The 27,374-nt window shown below is 38.0% G+C and overlaps 2 protein-coding genes and 1 pseudogene across 4 annotated transcripts in view; all 3 read right to left on the bottom strand.

Moving 5' to 3' along the window:
• LOC122846989 (NACHT, LRR and PYD domains-containing protein 12-like) overlaps positions 1-27,374 on the bottom strand; it is a 626,610-nt gene that overhangs the window by 497,214 nt on the left and 102,022 nt on the right. The gene's annotated exons all lie outside the window — the stretch shown is intronic.
• LOC122847026 lies at positions 579-5,639 on the bottom strand. The gene is made up of 2 exons (XM_044144376.1): positions 4,964-5,639; positions 579-955 (listed from the first exon to the last, which is right to left on the bottom strand). The coding sequence occupies exons 1-2, from the start codon at positions 5,622-5,624 to the stop codon at positions 681-683; spliced, it is 936 nt and encodes a 311-aa protein (XP_044000311.1). The 5' UTR covers positions 5,625-5,639; the 3' UTR covers positions 579-680.
• On the bottom strand, positions 14,971-25,294 carry LOC122847059 (annotated as a pseudogene).

Here is a 27,374-nt window from a genome sequence, read left to right as displayed (position 1 = left end):
CTCGTTTTTATCGGTCATCAGTCCTGGGGTTTTAAACGAGTGTCCTTTTTGCAGTTTGTCCGAGAGTGTTTTTCATGTTTTTATGGATTGTGTACGTTTAACTAGTTTTTTAAATTTGTTAGCGAGCATTTTTAGCCTCTTTGGCGTGGTTTTTACTAATTCTGTTTTTATAAATGGTGTACATTATAGTCGATCCACTAGTTTTAAATCCCGGATTTTAAATTATTTATTAGCCGAGGCCAAGATGACTATTTATATAACTCGACGGGACAAAATGCAGGGTGGACCTCAATTAGACGCGGTGACTCTGTGGAAGGTGAACATCAGGGCAAGGTTGAGGTTAGAGTTTTGCTTCTACAGAGTCACCGGGAATTTGTCGGGGTTTTTAAAATTGTGGGGCTTTAATAATATTTTGTGCATCATTTCCGATCAGGGAGAACTAAAATATAACAAAGTGTTAATGTAATAATTTATTTTGTTTTAGTATCTTTGACCTGATTTATGTAATGTTTTTATTGTTGAATTATTGTACAATAAATGTATTGTTAAAAATCAAATTAAAATCTTCTTCTTCTTCTTCTTCTTCTTCTTCTTTTCTATTATGGCGGATCACAAGCAACTTTAAGGTGCATACCGCCACCTACTGTACATGAGTGTGTAGCAGAGTTACTTCACATCTATTAGATTCTATTTTTTAATTTTGTATTCTTAAGATAAATAAACAATGCTTTCCTTAATTTATGAATATTTGTTATGTTTCCTTCATTTCCTAATATACCTTTAAGATTCCATTCATGCCCTATACTTCTAACTATTCTCTCTAATTCTTCCCTTTTGTGTTCATATGACTTACAGTTCATCAGTATGTGTTCTACATTTTCTTTTTCTCCACATCTCTCACATTTATCACTATTTTTCCTCCCTATTAAATAAAGCATGTCATTTAAGTAGGTATGTGTTACGGCCGGTGGCCTTGTATGTTTCTTTTGTCTCTTTCTTTTCTGTATATCTGCAGCTTTCTAATGAAATTAACTCTATTGGGAACTGGCTGCAGCCCTAATCCTCCTGTGACACTCCCTGAGGTCTACAGCGGAGCTGATTGGCTCACCAATTGTCGGCTCCACCAATCCTTGATGAGGCCTCCCTTTTTAAACCCAAGACTTCCTGGGAGAAGCGCGGCTGATTCATTATTGAGACAGCTTGCCACTTTGCTGGGTGTTTGACTGTGGTATACTGCATTGTCTTTGTGTGAACTTTTGTAAATCTTTGTTACCTGTGATAGTCCCTGTGAGGAACTTTGTATGTAAGCTTATAGTAGCCTACTAGAGTTTTGTTTGTTAACCTTAGGTTTTGGTCCTGTTTTGTTTGGTTAAGATCTTTAGGTTTCCAACTCTGGTTGTTTTGTGGACATTGTTTTATTCAATGTTTGTTTTTGGTCATTATACCTAAACTTTTGATTGTAAAGGTTTTTTTTCTACCTTATTATTTTGTTAAACCCAAACAATAAATCCTAAACTGAAAAACCTTAACATCTAGGTTTCTTTAATGTTACTTCTCCTTCCCCCTGGCTGAGCTGGGTCGTAACATTAAGTGGGGGCTCGTCCGGGATATATTTAATAATCCTGTGACTACAGTTTAGGAAAATTTGTTTGGTTTAATGTTTTGAAGGTGCCTTTGTAAAGTTTGCGCTGTTAGTCCAAAATGGCTCAGTTTAATATTGACCAGTTCTTGGAACAGCCTTCTCTTGAGCAACTTGCATGTTGTCGTAAAGATGACTTAGCTAAAATTGCTAGTTGCTTTTCCATTTCTTATTCTAAGCAACTGGTTAAGAAGGAGTTACGGGATCTAATTGTGAACAAACTGGTTGAGCTGAACTTGTTGACTTTGCCCTCTGAGATTTCTGTCTCATCTGCTCTGCCAACCAGTGCTGTGCCTGCTGCAGAGTCAGAATCTGCTGGCCCTTCTAATATTGCAAAGAAACCTCAGGAGCTAACACCAGAGGTGGACATGGAGGTTGTTGGTGGGATTGCTACTCCTGTCACACTTCCTCGGTTTGACCTCCTCTCAGTTTCCCCTGGATCTGTTGGGTCCAAAGTTGATGCTCGCTTGAAGGTTCGTCTTGCTAGACTGCAATTTGAGGCTGAAGAGAAGGCACAGCTCAGGCAATATCAGCTTGAGGTTAAACGGTTGGAAATTGAGGCTGAAAAAGCTATAAAGCTTCGAAGGCTGGAGCTTGAGTATCAAGCAAGGTCCACAGTTCAAACAACCAGTGAGAGTCCTGGTAGTAGTTTTGGGGGGCCCTTTTCAGTTAGATCCTTTGATGTTACTAAAAATGTGGCTTTAGTACCCGAGTTTCGAGAGACAGAAATTGACTCTTATTTCTCTGCTTTTGAGCGGATAGCGCAGGCTTTACAGTGGCCACCTGATGTTTGGTCAATATTATTACAGTGCAAAATTCATGGTAAGGCTCAAAAGGTTGTAGCTGCCCTCCCTCTTCATGACACGCTTAAGTATGAGGTGGTTAAAGCTGCCATCTTGAAAGCTTATGAGCTTGTTCCTGAGGCTTACCGGCAAAAATTTAGGTCATTTAAGAAAAACCCCTCAGACCTATGTAGAGTTTGCCAGGAGAAGGGAAGTCTCTTTGACCGATGGTGTGCTTCAAGTGAGGTGACAAATTTGAGCTCTTTGAGAGAAATGGTTCTATTAGAGGAGTTCAAAAATTGTCTACCTGAGTGTGTTGTTGTACATTTAAATGAGCAAAAGGTAAACTCATTGTCTTCTGCTGCTGTGTTAGTAGATGAGTATGTTCTTACACACAAGTCTACCTTTCAGTCTGTGTTCATTGAAAGTGTGCCTGCTGAAACAATGACAGAACAATCCAGGTCACCTCCACAAAAAGATGACAGAGAATGTTTCTATTGTCACAAAACAGGTCATCTTATTGCAAACTGTTTAGCTTTGAAACGAAAAGAACAGAACACTTTGCAGACCAAACCAAACGGTGTGGGTTTAATTAAGAACAAAACTTATAGTCTAGGAAAAGCTCAACTTGACTGCACCCCTGATCCATGTTTTGAACCTTTTTTGTTGGATGGATCTGTTTCATTATCTGGAAAGCCTGCCGATCAACATCCAGTTCGTATTTTGCGTGATACTGGTGCCTCACAATCTGTTATCTTGGTAAACTCCTTACCCTTCTCTGAGCTGTCTTCTTGTGGCTACAATGTTGCTCTGCAAGGAGTTGAAATGGGTTGTGTACCCCGACCTGTACATCTGGTACACTTGCAATCGAAACTGATTTCTGGCACTTTTCCCGTGGCTATTTGTTCTGCATTACCAATTAAGGGCATTTCCTTTCTGCTAGGTAATGATATTGCTGGTGGTAAGGTAATTCCAGCACTGGAAGTGTTGGATGTCCCCTGCTCTCTTTCCAAGGAGGAAGAGCCCACACCACCTAATGCCACTACTTCTCAGAAAATGCAGGTTAATTCACAGGTGCCTACAGCCAACCAGGTGAAACCAGATGTATTGCAAACCGCTGTTGGTCCGTCCTCCTCTGTCACACAATCTCAGTTTTGTGCAACCCAGAAGGTGGATCCAGCTGTAAAAAGGTGTTTCTCAAGTGGGGTAAGTGCTGACAAAGCCAGAGTTGAACCAGTGTCATTTTATGCTCTGTACTGCCACAACTATCGCACCTCTCAGATAACTGGTAAGCCTGACAAGGTTATTCCTCCCGTTCTTCGCCATACCATTTATTGCCAAAGTCAACAGAGGCCAAACCCAGAAATGTATAAGGCATGTGACTGGGAAGTCAAAAGAAAAGCCTTTCATCATTTCCTTGGGATTGATTGTGCTTACAGGAACTTGTGTAGAACCTTCTTAATTATAGTCCTCCTTTTCACTACTCTGCTGAACCTAAAAGTCACCCTTAACTGGACTCCTGAGTGTCAGCATTCTGTTGGGTCTCTTTTGTCTCATCCACCCATCCTTTCTTCTCCAGACATGTCTAAGGCATTCAAACTTGAGGTGGAGGATGTTCTGGGACCTGGAGCTATGCTACAGGAAGGTGATAACGGAGCTGATCATGCCGTCTGTTACTTTCTTGTAAATTTACTAAGAATCAGCTCAGGTACTTTATCACTGAGAAACACTGGCTTTGCTTCTAGCACTTCAGCACTTTGAGGTCTACCTAGGATTTGATTCTTATGTTGTCATCAAACCTAAGGGTGTAGTCAACTTTAGAGCAGATGTTTTGTCTAGACTATATCTTGTATAGTCACCTTGTTGGTTGGGTTAATTCCTAACCTTTTGGTTTAGGTCTTAAGGGGGGAGGTGTTACGGCCGGTGGCCTTGTATGTTTCTTTTGTCTCTTTCTTTTCTGTATATCTGCAGCTTTCTAATGAAATTAACTCTATTGGGAACTGCAGCCCTAATCCTCCTGTGACACTCCCTGAGGTCTACAGCGGAGCTGATTGGCTCACCAATTGTCGGCTCCACCAATCCTTGATGAGGCCTCCCTTTTTAAACCCAAGACTTCCTGGGAGAAGCGCGGCTGATTCATTATTGAGACAGCTTGCCACTTTGCTGGGTGTTTGACTGTGGTATACTGCATTGTCTTTGTGTGAACTTTTGTAAATCTTTGTTACCTGTGATAGTCCCTGTGAGGAACTTTGTATGTAAGCTTATAGTAGCCTACTAGAGTTTTGTTTGTTAACCTTAGGTTTTGGTCCTGTTTTGTTTGGTTAAGATCTTTAGGTTTCCAACTCTGGTTGTTTTGTGGACATTGTTTTATTCAATGTTTGTTTTTGGTCATTATACCTAAACTTTTGATTGTAAAGGTTTTTTTTCTACCTTATTATTTTGTTAAACCCAAACAATAAATCCTAAACTGAAAAACCTTAACATCTAGGTTTCTTTAATGTTACTTCTCCTTCCCCCTGGCTGAGCTGGGTCGTAACAGTATGACCTATTCTTAATCTACTAATTATTATTTCTTCTCTTCTGTTTCTTTCATTAATGCTTCGAATTTGAACTGACTTTTGTACTTCATATAATCTTCCTTTCTTATCTTCATTCCATATTTTTTGCCATTCCTCCATTTCTTTACTTTTAATAAGTGATTTCCCTTCCCCTTTCCCAAAAGGAATTGAAATTGCTATTTCCCCCTCTAAAGCCCTTTTAGCTAATTTATCTGCCTTTTCATTGCCTTTTACTCCTTCATGTGCTGGCACCCAACAAAACCAAACATCAATGCCACCCCTATATAATCTAAATAAAATATGATGAATTTCTAATACCAGATCTTTTCTATTATTTCCTTCTCCCTTGATACTTTCTACTACTGCTTTGGAATCTGTGCACACCACCACCCTGTCTGGTCGAATCTCCTCCACCCATTGCAAGCTTAATATAACTGCCACCATTTCTGCTGTAAAAACCGACAATTGATCTGATATTCTTTTATAAATACATTTTTTAAACTCTGGAATATATATTCCTATTCCCACATATCCTTTTAAATTCTTAGAACCATCTGTATAAATTTTAAGGTAATTATTATATGTAGTTCTTAAATAAATATCAGTCTTTATCCCTATTTCATTTAAATTCCAATCATTTTTCATTATGCTAATTTTCAAATCTACATTAATCTCTGGTATTAACCATGGAGGAATAACGCTAGTTGGATTAAATTGAGCTATTTCCTTGTCTTCTAATCCAAAGTTTTTAATCCATTTCCTAACCATCCATCCAAATCCATTACTTTGGAACTTCACATATTCCCAACAATTTTGTAGAATAGTTGAATTCACATGATCATCTATATTACTTTTAATTTTCATCCAATATGCTAAAGCTAGTTTAATTCTCCTCATTTCCAGAAGAGTTTCTCCAGTTTCAATTAAAAGAGCATTAATAGGTGTTGTTTTTACTGCTCCTATACATATACGTAAAGCTCTACACTGTAATCTTTCTATTTTTTGTAATGATGTTTTAGCTGCTGCTCCATATATTATGCTGCCATAATCTATTATTGCTCTCATGAGAGCCCTGTATATGCTTAATAATGACTGTCTATCTGCCCCCCAATTATTTCCAGCCACAGCCTTTACTAGATTAATAACTTTTTTACACTTGGTTTCTAATTTATCTATATGTGTTTTCCATGAGTAAGAACTGTCCAACCATAAACCTAGATATTTATATTCTGTTACTCTTTCTAAAGTCTGTCCATATAATGTTATTGTTTCTATATTAATATTTCTCTTCTTTGTGACAACCATATAACAAGACTTGCTTGCTGATAATTTGAAACCCCATTCATAAGACCATTTTTCTACTTTACTAATTGCTTTTTTAATATTTTCTACCACATGTTTAATATTTTTCCCTTTCATCCATATGGCCCCGTCATCTGCATATAGTGCAGATTTTATACATTTATCAGTATCATAGAAAATATCATTGATCATAATATTAAATAAAATTGGACTAATTACACTACCTTCAGGTATTCCATTTTCAACATTAAATTCATTTGAATAATCATTCCCAATTTTTACTCTTATTTTTCTATCTAGCAGAAAATTTGCTATCCAATTATACATTCTCCCACCTATTCCCATCTGTTTCATTTTTATAAGTAATCCTTCTTTCCATAGTGAGTCATATGCTTTTTCTATGTCAAAAAATACTATAATCATTATTTCCTTCATTTTTAAAGCTTTCTCTATGTCATTACTGACTCTAGTTAGAGCATCCATTGTTGATCTTCCTGTTCTGAATCCACATTGGTATCCATTAATTAGATTATTCTTCTCTAGAAAGTATCCTAATTTATGAACCACTATTTTCTCCATCCATTTACTTAAATGAGAAGTAAGAGCAATTGGTCTGTAATTATTTGGACAGGTAGGATCTTTACCTGGTTTATTAAATGGTAAAATTATTGCCCTTTTCCAACTATTTGGTATCGATCCTTCTTTCCATATTTCATTAAATAATTTTAATATTAATTTCAGTGTTACTTCCGGTATCTGTTGAAACATAGCGTAGCATAATTGGTCCTCCCCTGGAGCTGAATATCCTGTCCCTTTCAATACTGTTTTTATTTCTTTCATGGTTATATTCATATCTAATGTTGACATAGATTTTTGACATTTTTCTAGTGAATTTTTATGATTTCCTAGTTTTTGAATCATCTGCCTTCTATGAGTATCTGTCAAGTGATCACCACTATGAACTGCCGCAAATGTCTCTCCTAATAACTCTGCCTTATCTTTATTTAAAACCAAAACCTCCTGTCCTCTAACTAAGGATGGAATATTAACATTGTTCTTTTTCCCCGTCACTTTTCTTAACATTGACCAAACATTCTGTAAATTTATTTCTGAACCTATTGATGAACAATAGTCTCTCCATGTTTTCTTTTTTGCATCCTTTATAGTTTTTTGAGCTTTTGCTCTTTTCCTTTTATAATCAATAAGGTTTTCGATTGTTAGATTTTTCTGTAATATTTTAAAAGCTTTATTACGATCTTTAATTGTTTTACTACATTCATTATTCCACCAAGGAACTACTTTCTTCTGACCTTTCACTTTTATTTTTGGTATGCTGTAATTTGCAGCATTTAAAATATGTTCTACTATTTGATTTGTACATTCTTCAATATTACCTTTTAATGTTACTATATGTCTTGTTTCTTCACATTTTGTTTTAAATTTAAACCAATCAGCTTTATTAAAGCACCATCTTATTAATGTTAACTCTTCTTGTCTATTTATATTATCATTAATTATTGTATTCACTGGAAAGTGATCACTCCCTAGTGTAGACTCCCATTTAACATCCCATTCACATGCACTAACAAGACAGTCAGATATTAATGTAATATCTAGACATGAAACTGTATTTTTATGTATATTTACTCTTGTACCTTTTCCATTATTAAGACAAACTAATGACCTTTCATCCATTAATTCTTCCACTATTTTACCATTATGATCTGTCTTCTTGCTACCCCATAGACTGTTGTGAGCATTAAAATCTCCACACCAAACTTCTCTTCTATGAATTTTCCCTATTTCCTTAAATATTTCATTATCTAGATTTTTACATGGATTATAATAATTTATGATTTTAATATTTCCGTGTTTCCTTAAATTAAATATTTCTATATTAATACATTCTAATTTTTTACTTAATGAGTTTTTCTTATAAGCAATTCCTTCCTTAATTAAGGTGGCACATCCTCCACCACTACCATTACTTCTATCCTGTCTTTCTATGTTATATCCAGGAATTTTAAAATCTAAGTTTGAGTTTAACCATGTTTCTTGTATACATATTATATCTGGTATTACTTCTAATTCATAAATATACTTTTTAAATTCTTGTCCATTAGCTATTAAACTTCTGGCATTCCATTGAAGAATATGAATAACCATCAACAAAGCTTGTATCCTAATCCTGAACATTTTCTGTTATTTCAGTGGTTATTTCAAAATGGTTTGAATCTGATCTGCTTGAATTTCTTTCATATCTAGGAACCTCCCTGCTGCTGTTACTATTGCTTTTATTTTATCACTTTTCTTCTTCATTTGGACTGTAACATTAATAATATGACATATAAATGCTACAAAGTTTTCTTTTTTCACCATCATTGTATTTTCCTCTATTTTACATTTATGCAAACATGTATTATTCGTATTTGTTGTTGGCATTAATATTTGTCTCTGATCATTCTGTCCTTGATTTGTGTTCCGAGAAGTGTAACTTTGGTCTGTTTCTCCCAGCCTTATTCCTCTTGTACTATCTTTCTTTACTCTTTTTAATGCTTCTGCATAAGAAACTCTTTCTGTTATCTTAATTTTCTGGGCTTCTCTAGCTTCCCTTTGAACTATACATCCACCATAGGCTGCACTGTGATCACCTCCACAGTTACAGCATTTAATTTTAGCGTCTTTGTCACACTTTCCAAATTCATGTGGACCTCCACATCTTGCACATCTAATTTTTCCCTTACATTCTTTGACAGGTAAAACATCTGAGCGGTTTCGGGATGTACTCTCTAACTTTATAGTTCATGAATCCTAGCTGTATATTTTCTGGCATGTTGTTTGCAAACTGTAATATCACAGCCATAGTATCTTTGAGTTCCCCTTCTCTTCTACTTTTAATCCTGATGGCATTTGTTATTTTCCCTCCTTTGATTTCATTCTTCACCTCCTCCATTGTCATTTCAAGTGGAACTCCTGAAATTACTCCTCTCAACCTTGCCATATAACCTGGTATATATGATTTAATTCTTTCTCCCATCAGAGTTTTCATTTTGATTATATTCTGTTGTTGTGCCTCACTGATAGCTTGTATTATCACTTTTCTGTTGTTCATGATTCTAGCCGTTTTGATTTTTCCTATCTCTACCTCTATTGCTTTGGTTATCTTTATCGGATGAATATAACCCCTTTCTTGCTGAAATTCCACCACAACTTTGTATTCCACTTCTGTATTACTGTTATCTTGTTCCCGCGAACTCACTCTTTGATTTATTTTTGTCCTTTTACTGCCTTCCGCTCCTGGCTCACTTTCATCCGACCAACTTCTTCCCATTTTATGTCTCTTTCTGATTGTTCTTTTCATTTTTGCTGACCTCGATATCATCCACTCCATTTCATTTCCACTATTTCCTCCTGATGTAGAAGCCATGCTACTACAGTCAATGTACAGCTTATGTGATCCACCAAATCAGCTCCTACCGCCTTCTTTGTTTGTTGTGTTCAAATGTCCGCCTTTCTGCCTGCGACCTCTCTCCCTTCACCGGAAGTCCGCAACTGAAGACGTCACAGCTCACCTGGTTTGTAGTTTTTTCCTTCAGAGCAACAGAACCAGGAAGTTGAAGCTCTGAGGTGAAATCAGAGGCAGGTTGATAAAATCTTCATGAGGAAGTTCTGATAAAATTGAGGGTGTACTTACTTTTGATCATGACTGTAGTGATGATTGATAGTAACAACAAATAATAATAGTATTTTGGTTTATTCATTATGTCATAGAGAGAAAATGTGAAAATTCCTTTTTCAAACTAATATTTTCACCATGTCATTCATACGTTCATTCTGAACTAAATATTAAATTAACAAGCTAAACATTTGAAAACTAAATTTATGGCAATAAAAATGTCGGTAAATATATAGCTTCAAAATAAATATTTATTTTGCAAAACTAAAAATTTATTTTCCAAACCAAACATTTAATTTTCAAATCCATTATATATTATCTAAACTACATATTTAATTATCTTTGTTCATGTCTAGTTGTTCAGTCAGACGCTCCATCATGTTTTCATGTTTCAGTTTTTTCTCCATTCAGTTGGTGAACAGAGTTTAATCCAGTTTAGTGTAATTGTCTTTCTCTCTACTAGTAGCAGAATGTGCAACAATATGTAACATTGATCTTTAGTGAGTAAATCCTTGGTGTTTATGTCCAGCAGAAATAGAAGAGGCTCCATGAGGAGATCTGTCCTCAGAATGTCCTCAATCTCCTGGTTCATTTCCTCCCAGAAGGTTTTTATTTGTGGTCAGTCCCAGAAGACGTGTGTGATGACCGACCATTCCACAAATTCCTCCAACATCGATCTGTGGTTGGAATCCTGGAAATGAAAGTTTTTAATGGAGTTCTATTAAATCTGGTTTTTACTTTCCAGTCAAACTTTTTCCAGATTTGGTTTCCAATCCCTTAATGACACAAAAACACAGAGAAGAAAACTCCACTCCATGTTTTATTATTAATCTCCAGTTCAGTCCAGTAAATTGATGCTCTCAGTTTTCCCAACAATCCACCATTGGAGACCCCAAACTGTTGATGTCGTCTCTTCCAGCAGCCAATGTGATCATGTTGATCTGGGTGGAATCCACATCCAGAGGTTCTGCTGCTGTCTGGACCGTCCTGCCATCCAACCGGGTCGTGACCCCAGTCTGGTGTTCAGATGTTCTTCTTCATCTGTTTGGATCGTTTGAACAAACTGTAAGTTTGTCTTGTTTCCTAGCTGAACTTTGTCTTCAGAAACTTTCCTGCTTGTTTCTTCTCTCTGATGTTTGGAGAAAACGTTCTCCATGATTTGAACTCAAAGTTTAATCTCTCTTCTTTTTGAAAGTTAATCTACTGGATTATTAGATTAATGATGAACTTGAATCAAACAACATGATGAACAGCTGATGTTTCTTTGTTTTCTTCTCTGAACAAAATGCTTCATATTTTTGTTACCTGGTATCAAATTTTATCTCCACCAATAAAATCAGAATCAACAGTTTCCTGTTGCTCCCTTTCAAAATAAAAAAATATTGTTAAAATACGTTTCTTCAGTCAGATTATTAAACAGTTAATCTTCTCCATTGTAGAGTTTAATTACTGTGAACTAAAATACTTCCTGTTGTTCAGGTTGAATCAGTGAATGTAAATGTTGCTCCATGTCTCCATCTAGTGGACTGATAGTAGAACTGCAGCAGCTGATGGCAGCTTCCTCTTTCTCTCTGCAAATCTTTTTTAGCTGCTGTTGCCAACAGCAACAAGCTCAGTTTAATGTTCCATGTCTGCACCATGTTGGAGGAAGAAGAGAGGAAAATATTCTGCTGCTCTGACCTGAAGAACAGGCCTTCTGATGGTTGTTATTTTATTACCAAATTGGTCATAAAAAGTTAATATTTTTGTAAAGACTGTCACCGGTTCTGTAAGAAGGAATGGACCAGAACTCCAGCAATGTATCATGAGAACCTTGTGGAAGGAAACCAGAACATTTGACCCAAATTAGACTGAAGGAGATTCTGACAAAACCTGAGGAGATGGAAGCAAACCTCTGAATATTAAGTTATGAAACTGACTCCAATATATATTTTATATAATTATTCTCTTTCTTATTCCTGAATCATGAGGCATTTCACATTCCTGGGTAAAAGTTACTCAAGACATCAAAATGTACAAATAATATGAATTCTGATTTACTAGAAGTTACCTGGAAAACCACAAGAGTCAGAACTGGATCCTAAACTTTTCTTACTTTACAGAAATGATTTATGAAATGAATCTAATTTGTTAACATTTATTTTATTTGCTGATTCATTATTTTGATCTGGTCAGTTTGGAGCAGCAACAGTTTAATGGAAGGAGAATTACAAATATTAATGATGTGACAAAAATAGATTAACACTAAATTATGGAAAATATTTTAATATTTAGGAACAAGAAAATAAAAAATGAAAGTGCAAACTTTAAAATGTTATAATTTAGTAGAGATCAGAACAATATTGATTATTTACAAAGTCTATAATAAACTCCTTTCATGGTGTAAAGAAACATTGTTAGAAATGAAAGAAACAAACTATAAACTAATAGAAAATGATTTATTTAGGATGAATATTAAAAACAATTGTAGGTAATTTAGAGGGATTTCTAGTTTGTAATAATTTAGTGAGGAGATAAAAGAGTTTTTCTCTCTATAAAATATTTGCTAAATAAATAAAATAAAGTTTATGATGTTTTTTGTAGTTTGTCTACAAACTTAACTGGAAAACCTTGAAAATGTTTTAGAAAAATATTAATTAAATATTTTTCTGCTTTGATTTTGATGATTTATGTAGAACAGAGTGAAAGTTTTATATGTTTGTTCTGGTGTCTGATCTTCAGAGACCATCTGAACCGACCCATCAGAACTCAGTGGAGGAGGAAGAGGAAGAGGAAGAGGAAGAGGAAGAGGAAGAGGAAGAGGAAGAGGAGGAGGAGGAGGAGGAGGAAGAGGAAGAGGAGGAGGAGGAGGAGGAGGAAGAGGAAGAGGAGGAGGAAGAGGAAGAGGAGGAGGAAGAGGAAGAGGAGGAGGAGGAGGAGGAAGAGGAGGAAGAGGAAGAGGAGGAGGAAGAGGAAGAGGAAGAGGAGGAAGAGGAAGAGGAGGAGGAGGAGGAAGAGGAAGAGGAAGAGGAGGAGGAGGAGGAGGAGGAAGAGGAGGAGGAGGAGGAGGAAGAGGAGGAGGAAGAGGAAGAGGAAGAGGAAGAGGAAGAGGAAGAGGAGGAGGAAGAGGAAGAGGAGGAGGAAGAGGAGGAGGAAGAGGAAGAGGAGGAGGAAGAGGAAGAGTGTCGTAATCCATCTCTCTGTTTGTCTCTGATTTCACCTTCTTGCCTGTTTGGCTCTTTTTTTCAGCCAGCATTAAAATGCCTCTAATTCATTTTGGTATTCAGTCGCACTATTATTATTTCAACATTATGATGGTCCCAAACCCATCAGTTCTTCTACTATTCTGGCTGCAAACAACTTCCTGGTTCTGAGGACATTGAGTCTGTGAAAAGCATTAAGACAGACGGACAAATATGAGAAAGTTTTGTGAGGAGATTCAGAGTGCAGTGGAAGAAGGAGAACAAAACAGAGACAATGTGATTGATGAATGGTGGATTCTTGCTCCTGAATCTGAAGCTGTAAGATTACAGTGTGATGAGAATCTGAGAGATATTCTGATGAGGACAAAGAACAGGATGTTGCCCCCGACTGCAGTCATCAGTCTGATGCTGGAACAGAAGTCAGAGTCATCAGGGAACAGCCTTCAATTGATCCAGCTGTGTTACGCACAACTGATCAGAACCTGAACCAGAACCAGGCCTGTGTGTTCTATGCAGTAAGAGACTGGTGTATTCAGTGTTTCTGTGATTCTTTGAACCCTCATCCATTTGACTTCTATGTCAACGGTGGAGCAGGAAGTGGAAAATCCCACCTGATTAAATGTATTGACTCTGAAGCAAGCACTGCTCTGGATCATCAGATCCATCAGGAGCCTCTTCTACTGATGGAGAGGAGGCTGACATATCAAATCAAACTGTCATGTTGACTTCATTTACAGGAACAGCAGCTTTTTCTATCAATGGCTGTTTGTTACATTCACTGCTCAAACTACCCAGGAGTCTAAAACCTCCCATTCAAGGACTTGATACTCAACTAGATGAAGTCAGATTTCAGCTTTTAAATGCTGAAATTATTGCTACTGATGATATTTCAGTGCTTTCAAAACCTCTTTCTGCTGATGTGGATGCAAGACTGAAAGAAAAGGAAATCACTGAGATTTTGGAGGAACGTCTGTTTCAGAATTAGTTGAATCAGGATTTCCATCAGGGGAAATTAAACATTTAAAAATATGTAAATCCATTGCAATTATTAGAACATTTGAAATGTTGAGCACAGAAATTATAATTAAAAATTAAAATGAGACGTTTTCAGAGGTTTTTTATCAATATGATTCGGCTGTGGTCTTAAAAAATGTCATGTGGTGCAAATGATTTATCTTAAAATAAAGTATTTTCCATCATTTATTAAACATTTTTTATAAGTTTAATTTTATTTAAGGTGTTTAAAAACAAAGTTTTAATTTTATTTTTCTGACAGTTTTTCCCCCTGAAAAAAATGAACCAGTTTCATTTATAATTGTTTTATATTTTTATTCTTCATTTCATCAAACTGTGTTAAAATAAATAAACTCCAGTCACTTGAGGATACTTTATTAGTGATTAATATTTCTGATCCAGAAATTAGATATTCCATTTTAAATTCAATACATTTATTTTTTAATTGGTCACCAAATGATTTATAGAATAAATGTCGGCCAGTAAACGAGTCAAAATACTTTAAAAAATAAAATAGTTTTACATCCAGTAACAGTTCATTACAAAAAACACAAATTAAACACCAATTTAATTCACATAAAAATTAATCAACTTTGTAACAAACATTTCAAACAGATCCTCATAAAATCAGAATGTTCAGTAGATTGATTTTATTTTATGAACTTTTCAAAGTTTTATTTTAAAAACTTAATAAAATATAAATGTTCAATCTCCCAAATGTAAGAACAATAATGACAATAGAATAATTCAGTTTAATTTAATGATTTTAAGCAGAACCAAGTATGATAAATAATGTAATCATTCACAAAAAATAATCCTGGAATAATCCTGGAATAATCCTGGAATAATTCCAGCTTCCATATTTAAAGGACTGGAAGAAGAAAAAGTTTCCAAGGATTCAATCAGAATTGTTTCACCAAGAAATAGATTGTAGAGACTGAACTATCTGTTCAACAGTGAGAGAGTTTCTCTGACAGGAAGAAAATATTTAAAATCTTTAGACTCAAATCAGCACAGAAACACTGAAGAACCAAACCTGGACCAGAACCCAAATCCAGGAATCAGAGGTTCAGTGAATTTGGTGTTGAAGGTGTGGAGGAGGATCAGTGAGTCAGAGGAAACTCTGTAGAAGGACAGAATGCCAGCAGGACAGTCCACATACACTGATACTCTGTTAGAGACAGAGGAGGAGGAGAGACGAGTTTCTCTGTTATTGTGCCAGACAGAGTAACCAAAACGATCAGAGCATCTCAGACTCCAGGAATGATCATTCCCTCCAAACAAACAGTCTCCACTGTTTCCTTTCCTCCTGATTCTTCTGTAACTCACTGATATATCAACTTCTCCTCTCCACTCGACCTCCCAGTAACAGCGACCAGTCAGACCAGTTCTACACAGCAGCTGAGGAAGATCAAATCTGTCTGGATGATCAGGATATGACTGAAGCTCCTCCACTAATGTCACCTTCCTGTTGTCTTCAGACAGTTTGAGTTTTCTGTTCACTGTGTTTGTGTCGATGGTGAGTTGACAGGAATCTGATGGAGAGAACAAACACAATCCAGCTGCAGTTATTGATCATTTATTGACACTTTGATGATGACTCCTGAATGAGTGATGTGACAGTTTGAAGATGGTTGAATGTGAGCTGCTTTGTTGTCATGAATCAGATGAAAAACACACTTACACTTCCTCAGACCTGGTGTCAGGAATCGGACTCCAGCAGGCTCCACCCTGAAAGGAGGAGGGGGGTCAGACCATCAGTCTCTTTCAGCAGCAAACATGGACATTACATGTCTCTCAGACACACATTGTCCTCCACTGAGACAGGAACAGTCCAACATTTGGATTGCAAACTGCAGTGGATGTAGGAAGGACAGTTGGTGCTGCTGCAGCACAACTCATTTCTCCAAACACAGGAAAAGCTCCAACAGAGAGGAGAAAGGAAATCCCTCAGTAACAACCTGAAGAAACTCACTGAAGCCTAAAAGGACATCAGGAAACTAAGGAAACATTTCTGGAAGCTCAACCTGATTTAATAATCAGCATTAAAATACAATCAATCTAAACTCTGACACAACACCTGGATACCTGTTCCATCCACACTCCACACACAGATGAAGAAAATGAAACACTAAACAGCCCTGCTGCTGAAAACCTGCTTGGCCTCACTGGAATATCCAGAAATACAAACATTAAAAAGGAGAAGCTGCATCACATTCAACAAAGAGTTCAACAAGAATCAAAGATTTGATCTCTGAGCTCAGACTCACAAACCAGAGAGGCTTCCATCATCACACCACCTCTGACAAACACCTCCAACCTTTCAGCACTTCCTCTACCAACCAACACCACCAGGTGGCACTGCACACATTTTCAATGAGACCAAGAAGAAGAAGCAGCTTCCTGAATTCAGCGGCTGCAGTAATGGCTTGTGAAAGAGTCCAAGGAGCTTCTGGAACCAGAACCAACAGATCCAACAGTCCAGAGAGTTTTTGTTTGCATCTTTCCTCGCAGCTTTCCAAGCTGCTCTGAGAGGAAAATGACATCATCACTCTACTGATGACGTCACGCTCTGATGTCTCTGATCAGGAGCTGCTGGACTTCTACATTTGTAGCATGGAAGACAGAGAAGATCTCAGCTCTGATGAGGAGCTGGCCTGCCTTCAAACTGATTCAGGGTCAAAGAAATATTTCCAGATGAAGTCAGACTAAAATGTTGGATTGTCCTGCTGTTGCAATCAGAGGCCAAGAAGAAACTTCAAGTTCTTCTCCTGTTCAGCTCCACGTTCCTGTCAGAGACTTCAGCTCCTCATGAGGAGAACAACTAAAGCCTGGAACAGACTCAGACCATCCTGACATCTCATCCCTGAACAAAGCTTTGCAGCATCAAGGTGACTCTTAAGCGCCATATATGGACAGATTTCCTGTTGTCTAAAGGGGACGGAGCCTGGATTGGAGGAACCAGCAACTTCCAGGAACAAACCTTGGGAACCTCTGGAGGAGAACATGGAGATGAGATTCCAGCTTTAATCAGTGGATTCATTGATAGAAAACATGACGACTGAAATATCTGAGAGCTGCAGCTCCATTTTCTACAGATCTGCTGGAACATCAGATAGAAATGAAGAATTTCATCATTTCACATCAAATCTGTTCATCTTCCACAGAAACAACTGAATTATTGAGCTGAACTGGTTCTAAAGGTCTGGATGGTAAAAACATCCATTGTTTTTATGTCTCATTAGTTTCCAGAAAGAGTTGAAATGTTTCAGAAGCTTTTATCCAGCAGCTCAGTAAAGATCTCTCCTCTTTCCAACCTGATTTAGTCCATGAAGCAGAACATCTCTGCTGCTGCAGCAACAGCAGGAAACTTCTCCAGCTCTCAACTTCTACACTCTGACTGCTTGGAAACAGATCAGGGAGGAACAGCCTTTTCTCCAGGCTGCCTCCTCCTGACTCTAGCGCCACCTACTGGCTGTTCACCAGAGGTGGAGAAAGAACTCAAACAATGTACTGAAGTAAAAGTACAAATAAACAGACAAAAATGTTCTCTAGTAAAAGAACCACATTAACATTTTTACTTGAATAAATATTTTAAAATGCTTAAAATATTAAAAGTAAAAGTATTTGCTGAATGTTTTACCTCATGGCTAATATAATATCATTAAGTGTATCGATCATATTTAATATTAATACATCAGTAATGAGCCATTTAATGATCAATGCTGCAGATAAATCATGTTTTTATTGTTTTCTCTCTGTGACAGTTTAGATTTATGATCCATCTGACCAACATGGAGTTACTTTTCTTCTCATCTTTGTTTCTTGGGGCTGATTGGTCTGGAGCTCCATCAAATATTGTTTTAAAATCCTTTCTGTCATCAGTAGATCATCATGGAAATCTAACTGAACTTCTCTGTTATTAATTTAGTGAAAGTTCCTATTAAACTATTAAAACTATTTCCCAGCAGACTGACTAAAGACATTTCTCCCTCTTCCTCCTCTATCAGACCTTCTCTGCTCCTGCAGCAGGTTCCTCCATACCTGAGAGCTTCCAGTCTCCAGTGTGGATCCTTCAGTCCAGCCCACAGCAGCTTCACTCCTGAGTCTCCTGGATGATTGTAGCTCAGGTCCAACTCTTTCAGATGGGAGGGGTTGGAGGTCAGAGCTGAGGCCAGAGAAGCACAGCCTTCCTCTGAGACCAAACAGCCTGATAAGCTGCAGACACACAATTCATCACATGATGAGAAAATGAGAACAAAGATCTGGGGCCTCTTGCATAAAAGAGTGCACAGTTTTCACACTAAAACTTGGCATACGGAAAAATTTAGAAAAATGCAGCTCACAGAACAATTCGGATGTATAAAGCTGTGGGCACGCACATCATTGTGCAGCTTTCCTTTATGCATCCCAGTTTGCTGGAAATTGAGCGTAGCTGCTGGTCCACCATGTCGCCTCCCATTAATACAAATGTAAATTAGTATAAATACCTGGAAGTCTGCCCCCACATGAAGCAATAACCATGGTAACGTCCTTATTTATGGCAGTTTAAATATTAATAATAACTATATATTTTATTTAAAAGGTGCTTTCAGGTCACATAAGGTCACCTCACAAAAATAAAATAATACATTTTCAAGAAAAAAATCCAAATAACTAAATAAATAAAGAGATTGTGCAAATGCCTGTTAGAACAGTTTCACGTTCAGCCGGGATTTAAAGAGTGACATTAAGGTCAGAGAGTCATTTGAGTGGGAATGTGGACGTTTATTCTAAATAGTGGAATCATGTGTTTAAGTTGTACATTTACAGAATAGAGATGCTTTCTGTCCAGAAAGGAACATTCACAAAGCGGGCAGATCGACTGAAGGATGACTGCAGCTGGACCGGTACCGGTACCACACGGTTCCTTCTTTAAGTTCTGCTCAGAGATCCAGGATGATCAGTCTGGATTAATCTAAATGTTAATAAACCATCATCAACATTTCCCAGCAGATCAATATGATCAGTCGCTCCCTCTGAATCTTTCCATTGACGATGTTCTCCATCAGAGCCAAAGCTCCACATTTATGCAGCTCACCTTTGCACAGCTACTTGAATACATGTGATTATACACACCTTGATCACCTTAAAGATAATCAAACCTGTCTGGAGTTAATCTGCTGAACCAACCCTGTGTTCTTTTTCAGTCAGAATGAAATTACCCTATAGATTTACATTCGAGTGAATTTTTCACATCCTTCTATTTTTATTTTTGTTATTTTGTGTGTGTTATGTTATTGTCTGAGGATAAATGTGGTTCAGTTTCATTGCTTATGTTTACATTCAATGTCATTTAGACCAAGAATGTTTTATTGTTTAGTCAGGTTTCAGTGTATTTAGGTGAGTTTGGATGACTTGTAGTTTGATATTGTTCACAGAAAACATTTATTTGGCTGCCGCACATTTTCAGGCCAGCAAAAAATGTGCATATATTTAAGCAAACTTTGACGCAAAGTTAATTTTTATAATTGCTTATTTTTGCATAAAATATGTGTGCACGCACACACTTTATGCATGAGGCCCCTGAACTGGTCATTTTCCTGATATGAAAAAAGGCCAATCAATTGTGCTTAACCTGTCAATAAGATGAAATAGTAATAACATTCTCATTTCATTCCATGGGTCATAAATGTCAAGATTTGTCACATGCGGAACGGATCTGAAAAAAACCTCTTTCATTTTTCCACAGCAGGGAGTTTATCAGCAGCATCTTTAAGATAAATGGAAGAATCAGATATTGAAGAAAAGGTAAAAACTAAAATTAGTAGGAGAATGTAGAGTAACGACACATTTATAATAGAGGAATAATAATGCTGTAAATTTACTAAAAACAGCAGAATCAGTTTGAAAAAATGTAGGGTGATTCATAATCATATGTAAGATGTGTATATTTGTATGATGAAACAGCAATAGAGTATTTAAAAGAAACTTAAAAAGTGAAATGTCTGAGTGGCCAGTAAAAACATTTCTGATGGAAAGATGGACATTTTTAAAGTTACATTTTACCTGAGAGTTTCCAGGTTGCAGTTTGGACTCTTCAGTCCAGCAGAGAGAAGCTTCACTCCTGAATCCTGCAGGTTGTTGTTACTCAGGTCCAGTTCTCTGAGACTGGAGGACTGGGAGCTGAGAACTGAGGACAGAGCTTCACAGCTTCTCTCTGAGAGGTTACAGCCACTCAGTCTGAGGAGACAGAGAGAAAAATCTGTTATTAAACAAATAATGAAAATGTATGTTCTTTCAATCAACAACGTTTTGCTTGGACAGAGAAGGAACAACCTTATTTTACACACATTCATGTTGCCTTTTGTTGTGAACCGGTTCATGCTATAGTTAGTCCTCCAGTCTTAAAGGACAGAACTACAGGCAAAAAGGAGGATGGAAAAATTATTATAAGATTTTTCAATGAACTAAATTAATCCAGCTTCAATTTAACAATGAAGAGGAGTAGTTTTGCTGCTTGAATATGAAACATTATCTCCAGCTCTGCTGCAGGAAGTCTATTTCACTTTTGCACGTTCCCTTCTGCCCACCCAGTGGGACACTTTGAAGAAACAATGCACAAATATATAAACTGAAACATGAATATATATTTACCTCTTCAATAGCAGATTTCTATAAAAATAAATGCAGTAACAATCTGTGTTCTTACAGAGATTTGTTGGAGGCTTTAACCACTGGCAGCAGCCTCAGAAGAACCTCCTCTGAAGCAGAGTATTTCTTCAGGTCAAACACATCCAGATCTTTTCCTGATGACACTAAGATGAAACCCAGAGCTGACCACTGAGCAGGAGACAGTTTATCTGTGGAGAGACTTCCTGAACTCAGAGACTGTTGGATCTCCTCCACTAGAGAACGATCATTCAGTTCATTCAGACAGTGGAACAGATTGATGCTTTTCTCTGCAGACACATTCTCACTGATCTTCTCCTTGATGTACTGAACTGTTTCCTGATTGGTCTGTGAGCTACTTCCTGTCTGTTTAAGCAGACCTTGTAGGAGTCTCTGATTGGTCTGCAGTGAAAGTCCCAGGAGGAAGCGAAGGAACAAGTCAAGGTGTCCATTTGGACTCTGTAAGGCCTGGTCAACAGCTCTCTGATGGAGAGAAATTATTTTAGGTCTATTGAATAAAAACTTCCTAGATGTTTTTCTTTCTTCCATCAGTTTGACTCCAGAATTGATGAAGGTCAGATGAACATAAAAAGCAGCCAGAAACTCCTGAACACTCAGATGGACGAAGCAGAACACCTTGTCCTGGTACAGCCCTCTCTCCTCTTTAAAGATCTGTGTGAACACTCCTGAGTACACTGAGGCTGCTCTGATATCAATGCCACACTCTGTCAGGTCTGATTCATAGAAGATCAGGTTTCCTTTCTGCAGCTGATCAAAAGCCAGTTTACCCAGCGTCTTGATCATCTTCCTGCTCTCTTGACTCCAGTGTGGATCTGTTTCAGCTCCTCCATCATACTTGACCTTCTTCACTTTGGTCTGAACCACCAGGAAGTGGATGTACATCTCAGTCAGGGTGCTTGGCAGCTCTCCTCCCTCTCTGGTCTCCAACACATCCTCCAGAACTGTAGCAGTGATCCAGCAGAAGACTGGGATGTGGCACATGATGTGGAGGCTTCGTGATGTCTTCATATGGGAGATGATCCTGCTGGCCTGCTCCTCATCTCTGAATCTCTTCCTGAAGTACTCCTCCTTTTGTGGGTCATTGAACCCTCTGACCTCTGTTACCATGCCAACACACTGAGGAGGGATCTGATTGGCTGCTGCAGGTCGTGTGGTGATCCAGAGGAGAGCAGAGGGAAGCAGTTTCAGATTTCTTTGGTTTCACTAAAGAAGTGATGAATTAGTTCCACCAAGCTGAACTTTTTCTCTTTCAGCACATTCAGCTCTCTGAAGGTGAATGGAAATATAAACTGGATGTTCTGGTGGGCTTTGTCTTCAGCCCAGTCCAGAGTGAACTTCTGTGTTAAGACTGTTTTCCCAATGCCAGCCACTCCCTTTGTCATCACTGTTCTGATTGGTTGATCTCTTCCAGGTGGGACTTTAAAGATGTCTTCTTGTCTTATTGTTGTTTCTGGTCTGTGTGGTTTCCTGGATGCTGTTTCAATCTGTCTGACCTCATGTTCATCATTGACCTCTCCAGTCCCTCCCTCTGTGATGTAGAGCTCTGTGTAGATCTGGTTCAGAAGGGTTGGACTTCCTGCTTTAGCAATCCCCTCAAACACAGACTGGAACTTCTTCTTCAGACCAGATTTAAGTTGATGTTGACAAACTGGAGCAAGATGTTCTAAATTAAAGCAAAAAGTAAAATTAGGAGCTAAATAAAATCATCTTCTGAAGGTGATTTGAATAAATGTGATTCCATCTCTTGAGACATAAGTAAATGTCTGATTTATCCATCATGTAGAATGTTAGTAGAAATCCTCTTACTGCTCTGCAGACGGTCAGCTAGCTCCACCTCATTCATCCTCCTCAGGAAGTTCAGTGTGATCTTCATCACTGCCTCTCTGTTGCTCCTCCTCTGCTTTTTATCATCACCTTCCAACACCTCATCATCATCTCTCTGACTCTCTGAGCATTCTTGCTCATCTGGACTCAGTAATTTCTGGATCTTCTTCAACTCATTCTTCACAAAAGTGACAATGTTGTCTTCCAACAGCTGAAACAAAACAATATATAAAGGAAACATCAGACTGAAATCATGGAGTAAAATACCAGATGGATGTTAGACAGACTGGCAGTCCTTTGGTCTACAAAGTACAGCATGGAGATGACTGAACAGAACCCATGGAAAATTAGTTGCTGTTCATGAACAGACCATAAATACAGAGTCCAATTGTGTTTGATGCTGCTGGACAGACGGGCCACTGGGAACCTCTGAGCTCTGCTGGTCCACTCTGTGGAGGAACCAGGAACAATTAGGAAGTCAGGAAATATTCATCCAGCAGTATTCACAGAGAAAATCACTAAGAGTTTGCTTTTTTATGCTTTAAGATTTTAAAGTATAAAAACAGAGCATCACATAAAGACAAAAAGAATTTAGAAAGAGAAAGATGAACTACAAAGATGTAGACCAATAACCCAGTAGATATTTTAAAATGATAATGCTGAACTTGGACTTCAAACACTCCAAACTGTCAGCAGATCTGATGCTGGTGGAGACAGTTTCCCAGAGCTTGGGGACAGTGGATGTGAAGGCTCTGACCACACAGGTCTACAGGACAGTGTGGGACATTGATAGGTTTTTATGTTAATTACAAATATAAATACTTAGGACTGAGTGTGTATGTCTGCTTTTAAGTGATGTTAGCAGCAGGAAGCGTGCCAAGTTGGGGAGCAGATGGCCTGGAGATAAGAGTTGACACCTACCAGGAAAGTACATCAAAGACTAAGGGTCAAAGTTTTATGACCTAGAGGGACACGAGAACTGAAGTTTGCGAACCACAGGGGGTCGGGAGATGACCCAGAGAATCTTGGTAACTGGAAATACAGGACGACACCATTGTTTAAGAAGATACTTGTGACTGACTGTGTTGACAGCTGTGTTTTCTGTTTGCCACACCTTCCATGCAAATGATTTGTTTTCCCCCTTTGAGGGTTGCAGCGTCCAATGTGATAGGGATCCTGAATACAATAAAAAGAGAGGAGCAGGCATATGTGTTTTCAGAGCAGTAGGAGATTGTAACTGAAAGCACATCTGTCTGTTCTCCTCGCGAGTACAAGAATCTAACTCTCTTGTCTTTCCTGTGTTGTTTAATTTGTCTTTAATAGGTGTTTAAACCTGACAGACATCCATCAGGTTCTGATGACTAGATCTGAGGTGATGTGGACATGGAGGAGGACTGAGATATGTAGGTGTGTGTCCATGTGGGGCCTTCTCCTGGATGTTATAGTGACGATTTTAAAATGGATCCTGTAGATCCTTGGAAGCCAAAGAGCTCACATTGTATCTGTCCACACAGAGACAATCAGGAGGTAAAGGTTCATGAAGTGATATGTGGATGTGAGCAGTGAACCAGATGATCCAAGTAGTTGTAAAGATTTAATGTTCCTGCTGATCCCACTAAGAACCAGCAGAACCTCTGATGGTCCACATCAGCTCAGTTTGGTTGAGTTCCAGCAGATCTCACCAACCACATCATGAAGGTTTCCTTCCCTGCTGAACTGCTCTCACAATGCACACAGGAACCAAGTCCTGATGGACCAGACTGGCTTTACCAGGTATTTCCCAGTGGAAATGTGTTTCACTGTTAGTCTGACATGGAGCCAGGAAGCAGCAGATCATCATCAACAGTCAGAGATGAATATATGAAGGTGTTTTTGTTAGAACAGAGCAGCTGATTTCTGTAGATAATCAATCAAAACTCTGTAAATATAACTGAGAACATCTGAGTTCTTACTGGTTCAGTTTCCACAGTTACAGCAGTTAGAAACATCTCACCTCTCTGATGGTGGAGATCCAGGAGATTTAAAGTCAATGGGATAAACCATTGAATCATCACTCTTAAAGGACACACAGCTGGGTTCTGGTTCTGGTTCTGGTTTGAGTCTCTGATGGATCCTGACAGAAACATGATGATTAAAACTTAATCAGCAAAGAGGAGCAGCAGCAGCTTCATCACCACGTCTGTTCTGGCCTGATATAGTGAACGCTGTGTGAAAAGGGCTGTGGACAGTTAGAGATGGTGACCTCACCTCTGACCTTTGCTCTGGCTCTCATCTTCCCCACACAGAGTGGTTTTAGAGGGAGGGACTCCCTCCTCTCTGTCCTCACACTGATCCATGCTGCTGAATTCACATCAGCTCACACACACTTTCTACCTTCACCTGCAGAGGAAACACACATCATTCATCTGCACATCAACTCTGATCATCCTTTACATCATTAGAGCTGGAAAAAGATCAGCTGCTCCTCCTCTGATTGGCTCTTCTTCTCTGCTTCATATCAGTGTCAGGTGAATGCAGTCAGACAGCAGAGAGGCAGAGGAAGCTGCCATCAGCTGCTGCACTTCTACTATCAGTCCACTAGATGGAGACATGGAGCAACATTTACATTCACTGATTCAACCTGAACAACAGGAAGTATTTTAGTTAATTTTTAATCTCCACAAATGGATTATTTGCTCCTTTGAAGGTGAACTATTTCATAATCTGACTGAATTAAACATATTTTAACAATAACATCATTGTATTTCAAAAGAAAAAAACAGGAAATTGTTTTTTCTGACTTTAATGGTGGAGACCAGAGTTTGATTCCACGAAGTAAAACCAAGAATCAGTTTGTTCAGAGAAGAAAATAAAGAAAACCAGCTACTCATCAATAATCTTAAAATCCTTCAAACAGCAGAGATATTGATTTTTGAGCTGAAATCAGAAGTGAACATTTTCTCCAAACATCAGAGAGCAGAAACAAGCAGGAAAGTTTCTGATGACAAAGTTCAAGTAGGAAAAAAAACAAACTTACAGTTTGTTCAAAGTATCCAAAGAGTTGATCAAGAATATCTAAACAACAAACTGAGACCCAACAGAACCACGGTAGATCCAGACTGGTGCCACAAATAAACAGGCGAGTTTAAACTGAAAGTGTCAGAAGGAGAAATGAGCACAGACTGGTCTGACTGGTCAGACTGACTGGGAGTCAGAAGAAAATGTTCTGCTGACGTCTGAAGACAGAATCACTTCTCATAAATCTGGATCCGCTGTTATTCTATTGATCCAGGTTCTGCACAACACGACTTGATCCAGAACCTTTTTTAACTTGGAACCAACTGAACTCTTCATTAGTTGTTCATTATTTACATTCATTATTTGTCGCCCTCTGGTGGTGAAACTCTTTCCTACATGACGTCTGGTTATTAAAAACACATTTAGTGCCTTTTAAATGATCCAGATACAGCTCTGGGAAAAATTAAGAGACCACTTAAAATGATCAGTTTCAGTGATTTTATTTTTTTATAGGCATATATTTGAGTAAAATGAACATTGTTCTTTTCTTCTATGAACTACTGACAACATGGCTCTGAAATTCCAAGCAAAAATTTAGTATTTATTTGCAGAAAATGAGAAATGATGAAAATAATGAAAAAGTTGCAGTGCTTTTAGACCACAAATAATTAAAGGAAATCAAGTTTATATAGAAACAACAATACTAATATTTTAACTCAGGAGAAGTTCAGAAATCAATATTTGGTGGAATAACCAGCAGGTTTTCAATGAGGTTCTCAGTGATCTCTTAATTTCTTTTCAGAGCTGTATGAAACGCAACAGTAAAACGTGATCAGAACCAGAACCAGTTCTAAGGTTTCATTTATCAGGACATGAATGACTTTAGGGTTTGTTTGTTTCTGCTCACCTGGAGCACCAGCCGGGTGGAGTCAGTCTGAGTTCCTTCATCATCTAAAGAGAGCTGGAGAACATTGAAGATCCTCCTGGAAAAAATGGGAGCTTTGGAAAGAAATCAGGGGGAAGTGAAAGAAAAATGGATCTTCATCACTTCTGAAGAGAACGACATCAGAGTTGGATTCAGTGGAGTCACACGAAGAACAGAACATTGAGGCTAGAAGAATAAACATCATGCTAAATATTAGCTTCTTATATTGCTGTCCAAAGAGTGACATCTCTCAGTGAACTTTATTGGCAGGACTTCAGGAAAAATAAATTTTACAATCCTAAGGTTTCTGTGAATGAGGTGTTTCTTTATCCAGTCATTTGTTAAACTTGCCTGAGTTCCATAAAGCTTCCACTGGCACATCAAGATGGGACTGAACAGTTCAGTCAGTTCAGCTTGTTTTAGCAGAGACAGAAAGTAACACACTGTGGGAAAAATAGTGTGTTGGGTTCATATGAGCATTCTGGGTTGTTCTGCACTGATACAATGTTAAAGTGGGAGATTCTGGGTGAGGGAGGTAACTGGTTACTGCTGCTCAGGATTTCCTTCCAATTTTCCTGCAACCACAAGAAATATGGCTTATTGTCCACATGAAGCAGTGATGAAAGATATCACCTCTGCTTGCTTGGCATCCTTTAGTCCTCACAGATCTGCCATTAAACTGTAAATATTTTATAATCAATCACTTTATTTTGGTAAATTGTCCACATTAAACACAAGAAACAAAAGAAAAAAAGAAAATAAACAAACCCACAGTATGTTAACTGCAAAGTGATATTTAATCT

Source organism: Gambusia affinis, linkage group LG17 (genome assembly GCF_019740435.1).
Source record: "Gambusia affinis linkage group LG17, SWU_Gaff_1.0, whole genome shotgun sequence".
Taxonomy (NCBI): domain Eukaryota; kingdom Metazoa; phylum Chordata; class Actinopteri; order Cyprinodontiformes; family Poeciliidae; genus Gambusia; species Gambusia affinis.
This window is presented reverse-complemented; position numbering and strand designations above follow the sequence as displayed.

Excerpts from the sequence above, each read along its gene's own strand:
- LOC122847026 (XM_044144376.1), bottom strand. The coding sequence starts at position 5,624 with ATGAAAAATGATTGGAATTTAAATGAAATAGGGATAAAGACTGATATT. Across the intron at positions 956-4,963 it reads TAGTAGATTAAGAATAGGTC|ATACCTACTTAAATGACATG; the intron begins ATACTGTTACGA and ends CGGCCGTAACAC.